The 20,824-nt window shown below is 38.2% G+C and overlaps 1 protein-coding gene across 11 annotated transcripts in view; it reads left to right on the top strand.

The window, feature by feature from the left end:
• The window catches only part of LOC110460713 (ninein-like protein), an 85,405-nt gene extending 75,005 nt beyond the window's left edge, over positions 1–10,400 (top strand). For 10 of the 11 annotated variants that reach the window (XM_021513773.1, XM_021513775.1, XM_021513778.1 and 7 more), the window contains 10 exons: positions 1,217–1,411; positions 2,819–2,971; positions 3,292–3,402; positions 4,458–4,568; positions 5,777–5,890; positions 6,574–6,690; positions 6,885–6,953; positions 7,318–7,522; positions 7,766–7,887; positions 8,869–10,400. In XM_021513773.1, the coding sequence (XP_021369448.1) occupies positions 1,217–1,411; positions 2,819–2,971; positions 3,292–3,402; positions 4,458–4,568; positions 5,777–5,890; positions 6,574–6,690; positions 6,885–6,953; positions 7,318–7,522; positions 7,766–7,887; positions 8,869–9,057 (1,386 nt within the window). In that variant the 3' untranslated portion in view covers positions 9,058–10,400. The remainder of the gene's footprint in view (positions 1–1,216; positions 1,412–2,818; positions 2,972–3,291; positions 3,403–4,457; positions 4,569–5,776; positions 5,891–6,573; positions 6,691–6,884; positions 6,954–7,317; positions 7,523–7,765; positions 7,888–8,868) is intronic. The other variant, XM_021513780.1, reaches the window with a different exon arrangement.
• Positions 10,401–20,824: the final 10,424 nt, after the last annotated feature.

Below are 20,824 nucleotides of genomic sequence, written 5' to 3'. Positions count from 1 at the left end.
GTGTGCAGTAATTCATGTTGTAATAACGACAGTCAATGTTTTGTGTCTAACAGCTATTGTCAACATTGAGGAATTTGAGGCTTGATTTGAATGTGAAATTGATGTTATCACTTCATTTATTTATACATACAGTGCCATGACAAAGCTCACCCGTGCAGGTTAGGGGGACAGAATAGGCCTGCTGTAACCCACTGCATGATAGTAGGGCAACTAATGTGTGTGTGTGTGTGTGGGGGGGTCAGGGGTTTTCTTCAATATCTTCTACTAAGCGAACAATTGAAGAGACCAAAACTGATCTGCTGCCCCATTGCAACGCTTAAGTTTTTCTTCATTTCCTGTCTTTCCTGTCTTCTTTCTTTTCCGTCTGCTTTCTGTTTCTTGCAGTGTCTCCCTTGGCACCTGTCCTCATATGACCTTGGCTGTTTTGTCTCCCTTGGCACCTGTCCTCATATGACCCAGCTGGCTGTTGTGTCTCCCTAGGCACCCGTCCTCATATGACCCAGCTGGCTGTTGTGTCTCCCTTGGCACCTGTCCTGCTATGACCCTGGCTGTTGTGTCTCTCTTGGCACCTGTCCTTATATGACCCTGGCTGTTGTGTCTCCCTTGGCACATGTCCTCATATGACCCTGATTGTTGTGTCTCCCTAGGTTCCTGTCCTCATATGGCCCTGGCTGTTGTCTCTCCCTTGGCACCTGTCCTTATTTGACCCTGGCTGTTGTGTTTCCCTTGACACCTGTCCTTATATGCCCCTGGCTGTTGCTCCCTTGGCACCTGTCCTCATATGACCCAGCTGGCTTTTGTGTCTCCCTAGGCACCCTTCCTCATATGACCCAGCTGGCTGTTGTGTCTCCCTTGGCACCTGTCCTGATATGACCCTGGCTGTTGTCTCCCTGGCACCTGTCCTCATATGACCCTGGCTGTTGTCAGAACTCTAAACCCCAAACAAAAAAACAAATATGGAATGTAACCGTTGTTCAAAAAAAGGAAAAGATGACCAACGTCATGCCGAGTATAACGGCTTTAATCCATTGTTTAACTCGGACCAGTGCTGAATGTAACCATTATAAATAAATAGATTTTGTCTGATTACTTTAGTAAATAGGGATGGCTTTGAATGTTGTAGACAAGAGCATTTTTATCTGCATAATCACTTTCGTTACTCAGGCTTCCCGCGAATGTTACCATTGCAAACAGGTACATTTTTGTTTGTTCATAGGATGAATTTACCCAGCAAGTAGAGCAGCTCAAGGCATCATTTGAGAGTGAGAAGGTGGAGCTTCACCGTCAGATTGACATGTACCAGGAGGAGACTGAAGAACTACAGAAAGATTTGGAGCAGAGGGAAACATCTGTTGGAAAGGAAGAGGAACTGCGACTCACCATTTCCACATTAAAAAGAGAAAAACAGCTGGTACAGACCTTATACTGTCAGAGGAAATATAATTTCAATGACCATTTGATCTGGTCACATCCAGTTCAGTTCTATTACACCAATTTATTAAGATTTTATTGGTGCATGCTTATTCGTCAGATGGATAAACTACAGGATGTTTACATTTCGAGATTAGTTGAAGATGTATTGGTAACTTTTAAAATGCAATAGAATTACAAGTTCTATCATAAATGCACACAAAACATGAAGTTAGGAGAAATTCAACATTAACACAACAAGTTAATCAAATATGTTCTTGAAATCCATCTGTATGTTTCATTGAAAACCTAACGGGTGAGCTATTTAAGCCCCCTGGTCTCTTGTTTTATTTAGTTTTGGCCATTTGTTTTAGACTCTCTTAATTAGACATTTAGAAGGACTTCTAAAGTATATACCAAACATTTTTTTTTATGAAACAGCCAGGAGCTGGTATTGCTGGTGACGGCTCAGTACCTCACTTCCGGTCCAGGCTTGATGCTGCTATATGACTAGTGTTAGGTTAAGGCAAACATTAGGCCTAAGAGTCGTCTTACAAAAATTAGAGTTATACATTTATACATATAGGATAGATAACTCCTTCTCTCTTCTGTCTCCCTTTTCCATTCCTTCACTCCATACTTTATCCTTCTACTCATTTTTCTGTCTGGAGATAAAACCAATCAATCAATCAGTGTTTTATTTATATTTCATCTGGCCAATTTTGCAGGTTACATATGTGAATGTAATTGCTTGCAGGTTCAAATAACAACAGATTGATACAGTCCGATTTGGATCCTTTTTGTGTTTTAAATAAAGCTAAAAAACATTTCGGGGTCTGCTTTGTGTGTTAAGTAAAGCTTAATCTTGTTTTGTTGGAGTCTGCTTTGTGTGTTGAAGCTAACATTTTATAAGAGAGCGTTTTGCAGGAATAGTGTTCTGCCATTCCTTTTATCATTTTTTAATAAAAAACAAAAAACTCAACAACAAGCAACTGTATTAAGATGAATTTAGTCAGATTTTGGAAATTACAATGTATTGGAACTTAATATAAAATTACAAAATGTAAAAAAAAGAATTAATAATAATAATTTCAATGAAATATTGATAAAAAATGTATTGCAGTAACAGTTTTAAACTTAAAGGTTTCATTGTAAATCAATTAGTGACTTATATGAAGAGTGTAAATATTTGGAGGGTGTTTTAGTGCCCGTTAGTCACCAGCTTTACTTCTTTCCCCGAAACTGAATTATCTCTTGTTTAGTAAAATTTAAACTGACTTTTTACCGACAACCTTTTGATTAAACTAGAAAAACAGTATCCATAACCTTTTTTTAGATGGAAGATCAAAGTAAATCTGATTTTTAAAAAGCATGTCTAACCAATTGCTCCTTCTCCTGGGCATTTCAGGCAGAGAAAGCCCAGGAAGAGGCCCAGCGGAATCTGGAGGAGAATAAGTCCAGTTTGGAGTCACGGATAGAAAGCCTTCTAACGGAGCGGGAGGAGGTCATTACAGCAGTGAAGGCATCAGAAGTCCACCTGGCTAAGGAATCTGTAGACAAGGTCAGACAACTCTCAATCGTGTTGGCAAATAAATGTTACTAAATCTTACAAATTATTTCCTTAAAAATAAGCTAATTACACATTTGGGAAATCAGATAACTGAATATATGCCATATTTTAAGTAATGGTATTCTGTCTAGTTAACATCCACATCTGTTAATTTGTTAAATTCAATTATTTTAAGCATGATTAAATGTACTTTTAAAGGCAAAAACATTTGTTGAACATAAGAAAACTTATATTTTGTGTTCAAATGAAACAATTTTGTAAAATGGTCTCATAAAAGGAAATTCATATCATGTATCAAAATACATCTGCAGCACTCAGTGGTGGTCAAAGAAAAGGTAGCCTTGGAGAAGGAGGTATCCAAGCTTAGGAGGCATGCCCTGGAGCTACAGGTGGACAACCAGAGGCTCAGTGCCCTTCAGGAGGTAAGTCATAGACCCTAGAGGAGAGCTAAATCAGTGACCCAATGCCCTACCGAGGTAATTAAGTCATAGGCCCTAGAGGATAGGTAAACCAGTGACTCAATGCCCTACCGAGGTAATTAAGTCATAGGNGATAGGTGAACCAGTGACTCAATGCCCTACCTAGGTAATTAAGTCATAGGCCCTAGAGGATAGGTGAACCAATGTCTCATTGCCCTACCAGGGTAATTAAGTCATAGGCCCTAGAGGATAGGTGTACAAGTGACTCATTGCCCTACCGAGGTAATTAAGTCATAGGCCCTAGAGGATAGGTGAATAAGTGACTCAATGCCCTGCCTAGGTAATTAAGTCATAGACCCTAGAGGATAGGTGAACCAGTGACTCAATGCCCTGCCTAGGTAGTTAAGTCATAGACCCTACAGAAGAGGTGAACCACTTACTCCATGCCATATCGAGGTTAATCAGACCCTAAATGAGAGGTGAACGACTTACTCTCTGCCCTACCGAAGTTAATCATAGACCCTACAGGAGAGGTGAACCACTTACTTCCTGCCCTACTGAGGTTAATCATTGACCCTACCGGAGAGGTGAACCAGTGACTCTATGCCTACTGAGGTTAATCATTCACCCTACAGGAGATGTGAACCAGTGACTCTATGCCCTACTGAGGTTATTCATTGACCCTACAGGAGATGTGAACCAGTGACTCTATGCCCTACTGAGGAAGATATAGGCCACAGAGGGACGGGTGGTCAACCACTGATTCATTGGTTAGCCTATAGCTATTGCTGTCCATTTAACAAACTTGGGAATATCCTAATTTCTACATATGGAATAAAATAATGATCAAACTTATCTTCTTGTTCTTCAGCTTTTTCTATTATGTGGGTCCAGTATCAGCTAACCACAAGTCTAGAATGTTACCTGCTAATATCCAAGATTTTTATTATTGTTGTCTTTTTATGCGTGTATTTGTAAAACTCTTCTTGTTACTTATTTAGAATGTACACAAAATCCATAAAGGGAGATAACTCTGCTATAACTGTCGTATGTTGTAGACTGCATACAATGACTGGGATCAAGAGAAGACCGAGTATGTGCAGAGAATTCAGGAGTTGGAGGCACAACTAAAAGACCACGCTACAGAATTGATACCCCCTCACGCACAGGTAGTCATCAGCTTCCTCCTGTTTAGGTGGAGTGTTACTCACTGTTGCACATTTATATGCACTGTTAAAGTTTATAATATCTCTGGTTAATACTTAGACAACAATGATTCTAATTTATTCATTTGTTTCCAAATATGGTACTATATTATAAATGCAACTTATTCCTGAAATTACTGTTCAAACGTCATTTAGATTTATAATTTTGAAAATAAGATATGGTTTATTCTGAGATTTTTAACTTCAAAAGAGTTTGAGAAGTTATGTGTTTTTCTCATTAAGTATTTTTTATTGAAAAAGAAATGTTGTTATGCAAATTGTTAATTTATAAAATTTAAATGAATCATTGTGATATGCATGAAAGAATGTGTGTTTCACTGTGATGATCACCCTTATCCCACACGAACCTGCATCACCTCCACTCTCACTCACCATTCCATCCCTTGACCTCCACCCATCGGCCTCACCAACATTTTGATCTCCATCCTTCATTCTAACCTATATCTCATAGAGTCCAGACCTCCACCTTGACCCTTCAAATCCATCCCGACCCCGACCTCACCCTAACATCCACCCTTCATCCTTGAGTCCACCAACTTCCACCCATAACCCTAACCTTACCCTCACCTCCAGCACAGCATCCACCTACCACCCTGACCTCCACCCTGACCCTTCAAATCTATCCTTACCTCAACCCTTCCCTGACATACAACTTTCATCCTTGAATCCACCAACTTCAATTTTTTACCTCATATCCAATCTGACCTCCACCCATGGCCCTGATCCCCATTCCCAACTCCACCCTTCACCCTCACCTCGATCCCCTGCTCGACCCTTTGTCCTTACCTCCATCCCAAATCCTCCCTTCACCCTCGCCTCCCTTCCCCTGCTCCTCCCTTCACCTTCACATCCATCCCCTGCTCCACCCTTCACCCTCACCTCCATCCCCTGCTCCACCCTTCACCCTCACCTCCATCCCTTGCTCCTCCCTTCACCTCGCCTCCGTCCCCCTGCTCCTCCCTTCACCTCACCTCCATCCCCCTGCTCCTCCCTTCACCTCACCTCCACAGCGACATCCACCTACCATCTTGACCTCGATCCCGTATTGTCATATCCTCCCATCACCCCAAGCTTCAGCCCTACTCACACCACCAGTATTGATGTGTTATGTAATTTCACCGTTTTTTCCTTATTCCCTGCACTTTACATAGAATGTGATTGACAGTCTACGGAGGGAACGTGATGACCTTGACCATACACTGGCCTCGGCCAAACAAAAATTTCAGGACGTTGATGATAGGGTCAAAAAGATGACTGAGCAACAGGTATAATTAACAAACTTAAATGTAAAAGTGCTTTCATCTGGAAATGCTGATTTATAGTGGTACATTTGTAATCTGATTATCATAAGAAGTTGTTAGACTTTCATAAGTCATTTATCCCCCACTCCACAAGTTGGCTGGTGATATAGAAAAGGGGCCCATGCGTGTGTCCATCCATAAACCTGGTTAAGAAGAATTGCTCTGATCTGTATCTTGCCTACTACAAGTGCTATGTTGATTATACTTGCATCAATTGTGTATCTAGAGTTGCTTTACTGAATGCATATTGAGGATGCTGATTTTGACCTATATTTTACACTTCATTTTTTAATGACTTTTCACTGCAAGCAGGGGATATTAATGACAGTGTGTTCTTGCTAAGCTGTAAAAGAAACTTCAAAACATCAATATCAAAAGGCTGAGTTTGTTCTCTGCATGTAAACTACATAATCATTAAACTGCAACTTGTAGGAAGATTTTTTATTAGAATATGATTTTTTTTTTATCACTGAACAAGTCTGTACAATGTAATAACAGTTAACCTACCGGTACATCTGCATGTTAACTGTTAAAGCATGGAGAGTGATATTGTATCACAGGGATTTTACTGATTCCTGCTATGTGAAGACTGATTTTATACAACAGATCTTATGCATATTTGAACTTTTCAATTCTGTTGCTTACAGATGGCATTTAACTCGGCTAATAGCAGCATGAGCTCAGAGAACAAGAACTTGCAGGTCAAGGTGGAGTTACTTAACAACGATCTAGGGGAGACAAACAGCAGCCTGGAACGAGAAAAGGTAGGCACAGTGTAGCAGGGAAAAACAGGGAAAAATGTAGACGTCGCAGGTTTACATGACCAGCTGTTTAAAACTCAACAGAATATTTATGAAAAAAGGAAACATATTTTCCAAGTTGAAATAAGATTTCATTGTTAATTTTACATAGAATAAAACGTTTGTTGTGAATAACAATAAGATGTTATATATTTCAGGAGAAAATGATGGCACTTCAGTTAGAAAAAGAAAGACTAGAAAATGAGTTAACAAAGGTCTCCTATCAGGTGAGTGGTGTCATTATATACAGACAGGTGTTCTTTATTAGGGTCTTACATTAGAGATACAAGTACCCTATAATAATCGTAGTTTCTGACTGTCTGACTGTCTGGGTGGATGGTGTGGCTTCTGCTTTCAGACATATAACATGGCCCTTGCTGAAATGTCATTTTTCTTGTTACCTTTTGAAACTAAGTTGACTATCAAAGAGTTTGTTTTTCTGTTACACATACCTATATTCCTGTGTGTTGGCTAGTGATCATGGTTATGGTGAAAAAGAACTAAATGGCAACCATTGTCTTTTCTATAATTCATTATGGTGAAACAATATCTGATTGATTACTGACCCAAAACATATCTCTAAAATGACAGCTGGAAGATACAAGTCAGAAGCTGGCTGATCACAAGGCCGACCATGAATCTGAGATCAGTAAACTGAAGGACATGAACAGCAACTCCATAGACCCTAAGAAGTTCACCATGTTGCAAGGCGACCTAGTTGATCACCAACGACAACTGCGTGACCTCCATGATGCTCTGGAAGCAAAAGAAAACGAGAAGAACAGGACATTTAAAGGTATGATCAAGCAATGGTCACTACAAAGCAACTTCAGTATGGTAGAACAATTCAGGTTATCAATGATCAGTCTGTTAAATTGTTACATATTCCTGTATAACTAATCATGGTTTTTAATTGTAGTTCACTGGAGGCTTGCTAAAATTTGTTTAACTCATTTTGTAAAATCTCATACATGAAAGGAAACTTGGTAAAGGCCCACTTTATATGAATTAACATAAAACAATACACTTTGTTCCACAGTTAAAGAGGAGGAGATCAACAAAATCATGGAAAGTTTGGAGGAGGACAAAGTTAACCTCAGACGCAAACTCCGTCTTACTCAGGAGATGTTAGACGAACAGCTGGAGAAAATAAAATCTCACGTAAGCATTGAAAATATATTTCCTAATCAGATAGCACCAAATCCCATATACCTGAACCAATGCGGACAATAAGTACATGACACTTAATTTGTTGATGCATATATTACTGTCGATACCAACATTCAAGGTCAGGATCATAATCAGGGGTCAATGAAGTTTAATATTTTCCTTGAACTTATTTTTTTAATGTTTGCAGATATAATTTAACTCATTAACCCCCAAAGACACATTTAAATGCCTCCAATTTAAAGGTTGGAATAGTTAATTATGAAATTTCAGGGGTGAATGAGTTTAAGGAAAGTTCATAGATGTAAGAAGTCTTTAATTAAAGAGTTATTAAAGAAGCTGACTTAAATGATAATTTTGTTTTCATTGTTTAAGTAATAGCTTTATCAGCAATATAATCAATTGTATAAAGCCTGATAGAAAGTAGGTATCAAAGATGACCACATTTGTTATCAGATCTAAATGGTTAAATGGTTGGCTGTGTTGCCATAATGGGGCTCCATAAGGGACAAAAAAGGGGAAGTTTCATACCATATTTCTAAAGAAAAAAATCGTTTTTCTTTTTCTTTATTCTTAAGGTCTAGACATTAAAATGCAATTATTCAGTTCAAACACTTTGGACTCCAAAAAGTGCAAAAAAGGGACATAAATAATTATAGTGATATATAGAAAATGTCATAAATAGTAATTTTTTGGGGATGTTTATAGAATAATTACGGTTGCAAATGACTTAAATAATTTTGAGAATTTTCATCCTATAGTCTCATTCACTACGTCGAAAGCTCTGATATCTGTTTAGGCCTTATGGGCTTCCTGTTTTATATAAATTTGTATTTTGATAGCAGTAATATTATGTTATATAAAGTGAGTACTTTACATAATAAATATTATATAAAATCGGTACTCGTGGAGGCATCTAGCCAATTCAATCTCATAGTCATTGGTTTCCTGAAAATATCATCATTGATGTTTTAGTACTCGGACTGTGACAAGAGAAACCTTTTGGTGGTGGACTTATATAAGGAGAACGCGGACATGATGGAGTCGCTCTTTATGATGGAGGAGAAGAAGAAAGATGCAGTATCGCGTTGTTATAAACTAGAAGATCAGTGTAAAACACTCCGGAAGATGCTCAAGAAAGTTGTTCATGTCACAATAACCTGAAACTGGAGGTTCCTCAAGAAGATCTGAAAGATAACTCTGGCCTTAAGTAGCTCCCATGACTCAGAAGGCGGCTCCATCTTGCATTGATCTGGGTCTTAAAGCCTGAAGGATCATACATATATATCCTAAAAACATGTGTCCTGAAACGTCCGAAAGGTCATGTAAACTGAAGGTCATGTGTCCTCAAACGTAGGAAGAGTCATGTATCCTGAAGGTCAGTCCAAAGGTTATGTATCCTACTGAAGGTCATGTGTCCTGAAATGTCAAAACTCGTGTATTCTGAAGGTCAAACATACTACAGGCTGACATATGAGGGAGAGAAAGTACTTCAGCATTGTCTTATTCTCTCAATGGACTGTGCTCATCGCACCCATTATGACTGCAGCAATGTTGAGTCTGTGTTACAGGGTTTAAGCTTGACTGCTGGACTAGCCACCAAAGTTCACATTATAAAACACAATTGGCAGCTGATTCTATTTATTTGTTTGCAAGTAATAAACATGTAAAGTATGTCTTATACTAAGCAGCAGAATGAGCCAGTTCTCCAAAACAAGTGTGTGTTGTTGGAAGTGAAATATGACACTTTATATCAGCAGATATGTTGATGAACCCTGAAGATGTTTGGCAGTAAAGACATTGTAAGTAGGTATACCTTAATTGGTACCAGTTGTAAAACAGGTATATGTGTAGTGATATACCAAAGAGGCCAAATAAACTATGTCATTACATTATGTATATAGTACCTTGTTCTACATATAGCATGAAAGATGCATATTGGGCCAAGCTTTTGTATTTTCTTATGTTTTGATAGAGCATTCATTATACATATATATGCCGAGGCATTGACAAATGGAACTGTGATGTTCCGTGAATGGATAAAGGAACAAAGGGAACAGTGATGTTCCGTGGATGGACCAAGGGACAAAGGGAACAGTGATGTTCCGTGGATGGACCAAGGGACAAAGGGAACAGTGCATGAGGTCCATAAAGGATGTGAATGTGATAAACTTCTAGTACACAAAAATGGACAATATTTTGCAATCATGGCTAGGTCATTATTGAGCATTTTTTACGGAGGCGTTTATAACGCCTGCCGTATTGAGATCACCTATCTGACGTGACGTCAGTAGTTTCTTTCCAGCGGAAGTACGGAATTTGCGACGTCTGGTGGTAACCTCCGGTACTGAAAATGCTAGGGGGACAACTTTTGTAGCACTTCGTTCATAGTATATGTCCTGATAATGTTGTTAACATTTTAGTTTACACTATTTTCAATAACAATAACAATAATGACTTTAAAATCTTTATACAATAACTCCCCTACATTTATTTTTGAACATTTATCAAATTATAAAAAAATACTGTAGATCTACATTTATTTTTGAACATTTATCAAATTATAAAAAAATACTGTTGGAAGGGAGACACCTGTGCATGTGAGATAGTAGTTACGGATGAGGACAAGAAAAACAGTTCTCATAACAGCTTTTTTTTATCAGTAATTTTATTATGTATAATATGAACATGTGTATAACAGAAATTAAATCATTCGATTATCTCCGAAAATTGGACTTCTCTTGTAAACTATGCGCAACAATCTGCTGGCTGTTGTGCGCTTTTTTCTCCATTCTGCCACATTGGATGAGTGATACTTGTATTTATTAACAAGTGTTTGGGCCAGAGTGGGAATAAGACTGGATATCTGACTAACGCTTCAGCCTTCAGTACTTCCAGTACTTTGATTCATCTACAAACTCATAAATAATTGGAATTGACGGATTGTCTCAACAAATCAGATGACAAGATTTTCATTTGATTTCATTATTAAAGTATTTGGCTTGTATTTACACAATATCCTGTTGTGATATTGATTGTTGTTGTAATGGACATACTGTTTATATATATAGAATATTACATTAGGAAATAACTTATGAACATGTGCTGATCAATGATGATACACAATGTTCTTGTGAGTCTCAAGTCTTAGGTCTAATTAATGTTATACTGGGGAATTAATTTACAGGAAGAGATGTATATATCATGATCCGCCATATCATGAGTTGTTATTTATTTATATTTTTAAATAAATTATTAAAAAAAGGATTATACAATAGATTGGGAGCGATAAGAGAAATAAATATATACATGAATGTATGATGCAAGTTATACACTCAATGAGTCAGATGACCAGAGTAGCCCTAACCAATCAATACAGTTCTGGTAATCTACTGTTGGCTGGAATCCTGCTGCATCAAGTCACACTGCGTCAAGTACGGTATGTATGTATTTGGTTATGCCTAATATACATACAGCTACTGCAGCATTTTTATTGAATTGGGGTGGCGAGAAAGACTTTAAGGGCTGTGATACTGATATTGAGGGGAAATATATATCGACCGCAATGTTTTTTTGGTTTTCTTCAAACTCTTCTTTGCAGAAAGGCTATATACAAATGCAGTACACATGTATGCATTGAGTCAGAGGAGGAAATAAAGTGCAAACGGAAGTTGCATGGATCTATATTGAGCCAGACGTTTGCTATGACTCACGAGATGTTTCGTATGTATCTGAATATATGTACATATAATGTGCGTGATCCCTGACTGAAAGAGGATGAGAGGTATGTTTACAATCTATAGATATTCAACCTTATAAGCTCTGTTCCTTTTTCATGTCCGAGTCTCCTAGCATGCCTTTCCTTCATAATTTGTCAACTAACTTAAGAATAATGTTTTGTATGGCATATTTTCTTGTTTTTAAAAAGTAGACGAATCACTCTTGTTTTACTATATTGCTTAAAGCATTACGGGGCCTTATTATAATGTAGAATACAGTTACTGTATACTGTGAACCATATGATTGTTTACAAGAGATATTTATTTTACCTATTTATTGAAAGCAATATCTGTGATTCTAAGCTGAACCTGGTCAATCCAGACATGTTTGCATGTTAATGCTAAAATTTGTCAGCGTACATACATACCGGTTCACATAGTTTACTTTGTGATATTATTTTTACAAATCTTTGTCCTGATGCCAATAACATGAATCATTCCCCACAGGTTTACATATACACTGTAGATATTGCCTCAGTACCATTATAGATTTTATCTGTTGTGAATCATGTCATACAAATATGTATCAGTGTCTAAAATTGACGCATGTAAAGCAATTGTACATAAGTACTGGTGCTGCTCGGTAAAATGCATTATTATCATTCTGAGGTCACATGACCAGAACCATACTCAATGGATAAATATCCATCATCAGATACGATGATGGTTCCCCAGGGGCATCATCACAATGTGATGTATAAGTCTTTGCAAAGAAAAAAATTGTGAAGACAACTTGGGAGATGAGAGTATTGTAAATCATTAAAATATGATTTTGATTATTGATAATCCAATAAATGAGATATACAAATATCTATTTTACTTTGTGTTCTCTCTCTCAAGTATTCTACTTTGAGTTAACTAGAATGAAAGCTTAAGATTAACTGTTACATCTGTACTCAACATTGTCTTACTTGCAATTTTGATTCCTCACAATAGTACACATGTAATGCATTTGACAAGTTTTAAAATTGGAACCAGAAACATACCGTAGGCCACGATACATTTTAAAGTGACTTGATATTGAATACAAAAATGAACACAGTCTTGTGATATAATTATGATGTTTTATAATTGTAATTGTGTTTTGCAAGGCATTTTGAAGTTTCATACCAAAATGGATCAGGTAATATGTGTTGAATGTAATGAGTTAAAAATTATCAGCATGTCTGGCAACTGAACAAAAAGGAATTCATCAGAAGTCTTCAAAACAGACAACAACAGAAACTTAAGAATGTTACAAAACAAACTAAATACAACAAAAAGAACCTAGGAGACATCAAAATAAAAACAAAAATAAACCAACAACACAAGGCACAGAAACAACAGGAACAGATGCAAGGGCTGTACTGAGATCAGAAGATGTCAAACAAAACCAAACAACAGAATCTTAGGAGACATCAAATAACAGGAGCTAACAAGACATCAAACAAAAGCAAACATCAGTTGCCGAAAAGAAATAAAACATAGTCAAACAACAGGAACTAAGGAGACATCGAGCAGAAGCAAACAACAGTTGCTGAAAAAAAATCAGACGAGAGAAAACAGCGGATGCTGAAAAAACATCAAACAAAAGCAAACAATAATTTCTGAAAAAATTAAATGTGATCAAACGACAGGAGTTAAGGAGACATCAAACAAATGCAAACAATAGTTGTCAAAAAGAAATGAAACAAGCAAACATCAGGAACTAAGGAGACATCGAGCAGAAGTAAACAAAAGTTGCCTAGGAGAGCTCATGCAACAGAAACTAAAGAGACATCGAGCAGAGGCAAACAACAGTTGTCAAAAAGAAATGAAACAAGCAAACAGCAGGAACTAAGGAGGCATCGAGCAGAAGTAAACAAAAGTTGCCGAGAAAAGTTCAAACATCAGGAACTAAGGAGACACCAAGCAGAAGTAAACAACAGTTGCCTAGAAGAGCTCAAACAACAGGAACTAATTACATCGAGCTGAAGCAACCAACAGTTGCCGAGAAGAGCTCAAGCAACCGGAACTAAGGAGAAATCAAGCAGAAGCAAAAAACAGTTGCGGAGAAGAGCTCAAACAAAGCAAACAACAAGAACTAAGAAATCATCAAACAAAGGCAAACGTTGGAACTTAGGAAACAATTTGAAAAACCAGAGTTTACTAAAGTTTATTCACATTCAGGGTGGTGTTAGTCTATCAGGTCCTTAACTCTACAGAGAATAAGCAGCTTGTAATTCAACATCAAAACCTAACCATGCAGTCTATTTCTTGACCCTGACCGATTAGCATGATAAATACATTGTTTGCAGATCAAGCAGGTAATATCTTGATCCTCGTCTGCAAACACCTATGTTTAGATTTCCAGCTTGCAAACAAAAATAGTTGGCATGCTTGTTAACCAGGGAAACCCTTTTCATGTATTTTTCATTTTTTGCAAGATGAAATAGGTAAACATGCCTCCACATTTCATTTTTTAGCCCGCCATCATCAAATGGCTGGTTATTAAAATCGCCCGTCGGTCATTAAACAATTAAGGTAATAGCTATTTCTCAGAAAGTATTGGAGTGATACTTCTAAAACTCCACATGACGGTTTCCCTAGTTATACAATTTTGGGACTGATAGGAAAACTGTCGGCCATCTTGGGCGCCATCTTGAAGTTTTGGTGTTAAAGATTATCAGCGTTATTTCTCAAAAATTGCGGTAGGGATCTTTCTCTAATTTGATGCGTAGATTTCCTTTGGTCTGTAGTTGTGTTTACTTTTGAGACTGATCGGAGAAGCAAAATGGTCAACAGGCGGCCATCTTGGATTTTGACAGTGAATGTTTATTATCGTTATTTCTCAAGAAGTGCTTGAGGGATCTTTCTGAAATTTGATATGTAGGTTTCCCTTGGTCTCTTGTTGTGCATGTTTTATTTCGAGAGTGATCATAAAACACAAGATGGCCGCAGGAAAAACTTCACAAATCTTTCTCATATTGCAATGATCGGTCTATTTCTTCCACATTAAGTACTGTATTAGTAAGTATGTGAAGCGACAAACTCACTTGGAAGGCTGTCTTTTAGGTGCATTTACTGTTTTCATTACTCGATCAAACATATAAGAGAGAAAAAGAGAAAAGATTGAACTAATATAGAACTAATGAAGATGGTACAATGTTGGGCGCCAAGACCCCTCTGGTTCCGAATACCGGTTTATGATAGGTACATACAGACCTGCCTTGTTTGTATTGGATTCCGAAACATTACACGAGTCAATCCTGATTCAAACGGCCTATTTTTGTTCCGTAACAAAGCGAAGCAAAATAACTATTTGACGCATTTCCGGTAATCTGCCTATATTCGCTAGATATTGGTTGTTTACCAATTATAAACTCCCACCCGGCACTTGAGCGATAAGAGTCGGATCCGGTTCTGAATTTGTGTTCGGAATTTCGCTTTGAATTGTCAACGTTGTTTAATGCAAAAAGGGTGTGTTCTCGTTTCCCCCACATTTTGGAGAACAACGAAAAGTATTGATATAGGAAGACATTGGCAAACCAAGTATAGTCAGTTTCACACTAACCCCACAGGTCATACAGATAAGTTCACTTACCTGTAGGATTCGTAGCTTTTTTGTGCATGTGATATATCAAATCTCAAGTATTATTGGGGTAAATAAATAAAATTATTAGCTAATTTTTGGGGTATGAAATAAATATAATAAGAAATAGACAAATCGATCCCATGCCTGTAATGGAGCAAGCCCGGTGTGAATCACACCTCGACGATTTTATAATTAATTGACTGCACATTAGTCCGCACACATAAATAGGGTTGTAGTATGAACTATTTCTATTGATATCCTGTATAACTTGAGGTTAAACTCTGCCTAAAATGTCGTTAAATTATCAAGTTAACGTAGCAAGCGCAATCGAAATCTGAATTGACCGCCATGTTGGAAAGTTCCTCTCTCTTCCGATCTAAATATAGGTGTCATGACCCAATATGGAAATTGTAGATGACATGGCGGCATCAGTAGTAATACCATATTTGGCCATACAGGCCATAGTTCAATTCCTCCGTTTATTTGTCGGAGCACCCAAGGATCCGGGGTATGTATCCTTGGTAAGAATGGGGCTGTAATCAGGAAGGTTGTGAATCTTCTAGTCCAAGAATATTTACACATCCAGGAATATCACAGAATATACATCACTTTTTACACTATACACATGTATCCCCTCTATCGGGTAATGCCTTTATTAAGGGGGGAATAACTCTCGTAGGAAAGTCAGGGTTCAGGCTTTGTAGGTACCTAACAGTTGGGTATACTCATAATTTGTGAGATTGGTGACATCATTAATATGAATGTTTAGTAATGCAGCTTCTTTGGTATTGAACACTTGTCTTTGTTGAGTAAGTCGATCGCATTCTCCTATAAAATGTTCTCTTGTCTCTGAATATTTTTCACATAGTTTGCATGTTGGATCCGTATCAAACTGGTTGAAATTTGCTCTGTTTGATTGTAGAGTGTAGGTGCCAGTTAAGAGTCTTTATTTAATCTCTGCTCTCTAGCGTCATTCACATTCGGTCTGACAGGTGAGTAGACTGAGTGGGGCATTCCTACTTTGATAGCCCTGGGGTTGAGATATTTCAGAGACGACTTATCCGGAATTTCTTCATTCCAGTCTTTTCCACCTTTCTGTTTATTGCTTTTTTGAGGATTTTTTTCCATTCTTTTTTGTTGGAGTTGAGTTCAAGATCTTGTATATAAATGGTAATACATATGTAAGCAGACGTTGTCTCGCCTTTGATAAGAGACTTTTGTCATCTATCAGTTTTACAGCGATCTGGCGGATAGCTGCTTTGCACTCCACAGAGCCTGGCTTACTGAGTATCTTGAAGGTTAGGTTCAGTAGGTTTTTGTGAATGACACGAGGAGTGATGTTGTAGCAACATCTTTGCATGTTAGGATTTGGGTTTCAAGACCATATACCAGTCTAGGGATAACATATTTGGTCCATATTCAGGCTTTAACTTTCTGTGATATTTCGGTCTGTACATGACATCCTGCTGCTAATAGGGCGTATGCAGTTCTCCTTCCAAGTGATATTTTACTTAGTATGTTTGCCTTGCCGTCAGATTTCCGAGTAATGCCTAGGTGGAGCGTTTGTTCTAATTTTGGGATTTCCTTTCCGTGTAGGACAGGAGTAGTTATCTCTTATTTTGAGTTATATTGTACTATGGAGCTTTTGGTTGGGTTGATTCTGTATCTGTTTTCATTACTAAATGACTCAACAGCTTTCACCATTTGCCTCATTTCCTTATCGCTGCTTCAGAGGAGAGCCAAATCGTCAGCACAGGTGGCATGTTGGATATTGGTGATACCAATGGAGATTCCTCCAAAGTTATCTTCGAGCTGAAGTAGTAGGGGATTGTTGTATCTTTTGTAGTGGTCTGCAGAGAGAATCCCACCTTGTATGACCCCCCCCCCCCTGTAGTAGATATATGTCGTTGGAGAGGTGACCTTTCCACAAGACTACTGAGGACATGTCCTGATAAAGGTTACTGAGTAGGAGCCAGTCTGCATCGCGGATGCCGTCAAAATACAGCTTGCGAAGTAGTATGTCGTGATGAACAACATCAAAGGCTTTTTGTGTGTCCAGTGTAGTTAGGACCATCATTTCTTTCTTAGACTGAGATTCCAGGTGGCATTCACTAATTAGTAGCGCAGAGGTGAGGGAGGATGTACCTCTGGTGAATCCAGATTGTAATTTTGACTGAGTAGATTCTAATGTAGTTCTGTGCCTGTTGCCAAGTACGTGTTCCATTACTTTTAAGATGACTGCAGGGGTAACAGAGATTCCACGGTAATTCCCTGGATCGTCTACTGTTCCTTTTTATGGACTGGCGTGAGAATACCTTTCTTAATTTCATTGAAGATATTTGCCATATATTCAATAACATTAGTTCCTGCAAGTTTGAGGTGCTCACTGGTCAATCCTAGAATGTCTGGCGCTTTGTTGCTTCTTAATTTTCCTATAACTTCGCAGGTGGAGATAGGCTTGGAGGTGTCTTCTGTATAGGTACATCTTCTCATATCTTCCTCTTGTACGCCGAGTCGAAGTTTTCATCTACCAATGGTGTAGTGAGATTCTGAAAGTATTGCGCCCAGGCCTCCACAATATCCTCAGTGTTGTTTATTACTTTTCCATTGATGGTAAGGTACGCAGTTAAGGTTGTTGAGGCGGAGCGTTGAAATTTGATAAGCCTATGGAATGTCTTGCTGTTTCCCTCGGCTTCCATGATTCTATTTAAGTTTTCTCTTTGGGTTTTTTATGAATGAGTTGGCACTGTGCCTTCCTCAAGAGTCGCTTGGCAGCAATCATGGATTGCGGGTCGATGCTTGCTTAATCTCATGATTAATGGGCCTGTTCTTCTTTTTCTGGTAAAGCATGAGTAGCAGCACTTTGGAGTACATCTGTAAGAGCTTTAATCGCCTTTTCTGGAGATTGTTTTGAAACTTCCATGTTTGTGCTGAGATTTTCTTCCACTTGTTGTCTGTACAGAAGTTTGTCGCATTTATGCAACTTTAGTTTGCTGTTGATCAACTTTAATTCATGGAATCTCGTGCAAACGAGATGGCGAGTTAGCCATGGTGGTCAGATGTGTTCTGGTGATGATCAGTACAGATGGTTACCATAGTAACTATACCCCTGGTTATGTCATTCATAAGAATGTAGTCAATCTATGCTTTTGCTTGTCCACTGCTATGGGTAAAAGCATGGGTACTTCTCTGTTTGTTTGTTAAGTTGTTTTCTTGGCAGACGTTTTGTAGTAAGGTCTCTCTTTCATTTGGAGGATTTCTTGTCAACGAAGAGTTCATATCTCCGCAGATGAGTAATGCAAGTGTGGATGAGAACTTTGGTATGATTTCTCTAACTTCGTCTATGGTATGTTCAAATTCTTGCTTAGAGTTATTTCCCCTGGATGGCATGTATACACTTACTATACATATCTAGTGCTAATACAGTGATCCTTTCTTGTCCATCCGGATGTTTTGTGTATCTGATATCCAGGTTGTTTTTGTAGAGTATGCCAGTTCCACCATATATATAAACCATAGGTATTTGGATAGAAGCAATGGGGTTGTTGGAGTCCACAGCTTTTGCATGTGCGTCATGATTAGTAGATATATTTACTAGGTTTTTAAGTTGAAATCGTAGAGCCAATGTTCCTGTCGACACAGAATATCTATTTTCTCTAGCAGATTTTCTACATAGTTTAGGTTTCCAATGATGTTTTTGACATTGAGTGTAACTAAGTTAAATTCCTTTTTGGGTTTGGGTTGTGCTATATATCTATTATCGTTGTTGCTCGACCGTTGCACAAAAAATACTGTTTGAAAGTGTTTTTCTGTATATTTGGTTCATCCACAGAGTGTGTAGACTGTCCGTGGGTGTATACGGGTTTATTCTTTACTATAGTTGTTGTCCTTCCTGTCATCTCTTTTGTCTTCAACATTTACCTTTTTGGGGGTGGAATGCATACTGGGACACGTCATTTTTCGGTTTGATTGGGTTTTCATCTATCCTACTATAAGAGGTCCAACGGCCATTTGTAATAAAGATGGGGGCTTCTCTATAGTATGCTGAAAGTTGTGGGGTCTGTGTTCCTTTCTCTGTGTGGGACCACATGAATAAGTTGCAGGGGTGCTGTTGTTCTGCCAGTCTTTAAGTTGTAGCTTCCATTTCGGTTTTGTTTACAGATTGGGATGGCGCTGGAGGTGCAACATTATTCGAAGAGTTAGTGTCAGAATTAATATTGACAGGCGGAGGGGGAATTGTCGTCGGGTGTAGAAACGGTATATTACATGACCACTGGTTCTGAGAAAAATTGGGTACATGTACTTGTTGGGTAAATGGAAGATAAACATTAAGTTGCATCTTTTGTTGTTGTTGTAGTTGAAGGAGTATCTGGTTATGTTCTAGTTGAGATAATCTCATGTTGATTTCCAGGTTGTTAAGTCTATTATTTATCTTATACAGTTCGCCTTCCTGTGCTCCTGTAGATAACTATATGTGGTTTGATAGTATGCCATCAGTGGCTACATGGCTCCGACCGGTGACTGTGCTCGCAGAAGATTAGTCTGTTCCAATTCCTTTTTTTTCTTCTCCATGTTTATAATTATGGATTTAGAGTGGATGATCTGTTCTCTCATTTCTTTTACCTCTGTTTTTCTTTCTTTTTTGAGGTACGTTGTTCTGTTTTGGTTTTGTCATGGGTTTCTCTATGTCAGGGATTTCAATGGTAATACATTGAACTTTCCGTATGGTGTTGTCATGTTCATTCATATTCGTTGGGGTTTCATGAATACGTATTTGTTTAACAATCCACCCGATACGTTTCATGTCACACGGTTCTACCGTATACCATGTTTATGGGGTCAAGCGCTTGCTCCCATGACATGGGACGTCGCGTATAACGCATGGGACCAGTGTCAAGTGCTACAAACGTAGCATCCCATTGCGCACCACGAAAAAGAGATGTTGCACAGTACAGATGCGCATCGTACAGTCCGCGTTGTTGAGTTACATAGCCGCCGAAAAACGAAGGACAATGCAGTAAACAGAAGAACCACCACAGGTAACGTTCAATAATAATAATTAAGCCAATATTGCGTCTGCTCTTTTGCCCAACGCACAGGGGCACGGTTCAATTTATCAATTTATATCAAAGGCCTCCTTGTTTACCATACTTAATAACAGTTATTAGGCCTATGGCTATGTATGGTATTGGTAAAAAAGTAGACCTCAGATATATATAAATTGAACAGTGCCCCTGTGAACAGTGTAAACAATGAGACTCAGATATGAATTGATAAATTGAACCGTGCCCCTGTGACCAAACTTAGTAGGAAACATATTTTGGGAATAGGGATTCAGATCTGTTCAAATAAAGGGGTCGGCCCTTTTTGGGGTCCAGTAAGGGGAAAATTCGGATTTTTTTATGAATCTTCAAAAATCTCATGAATTACAAGCCTTACTACATAGATATTTGGTCTGGATCATTCTTTGAGAAATGAGATTCAAGTTTGTTGAAATTTAGTCCCTATGGTCATTATATGGCCATGACCCAGGGGCTTATCTTTTACATATAGTGATATATAGGCCTATAGGTAAATACTATCTAAAAAGCTTACAGTA

The sequence above is a fragment of the Mizuhopecten yessoensis genome, unplaced genomic scaffold (assembly GCF_002113885.1).
Source record: "Mizuhopecten yessoensis strain PY_sf001 unplaced genomic scaffold, ASM211388v2 scaffold10475, whole genome shotgun sequence".
Lineage (NCBI taxonomy): Eukaryota > Metazoa > Mollusca > Bivalvia > Pectinida > Pectinidae > Mizuhopecten > Mizuhopecten yessoensis.
The sequence above is the reverse complement of the archived record's forward strand: the minus strand, read 5'-3'. Positions and strand labels throughout refer to the sequence as shown.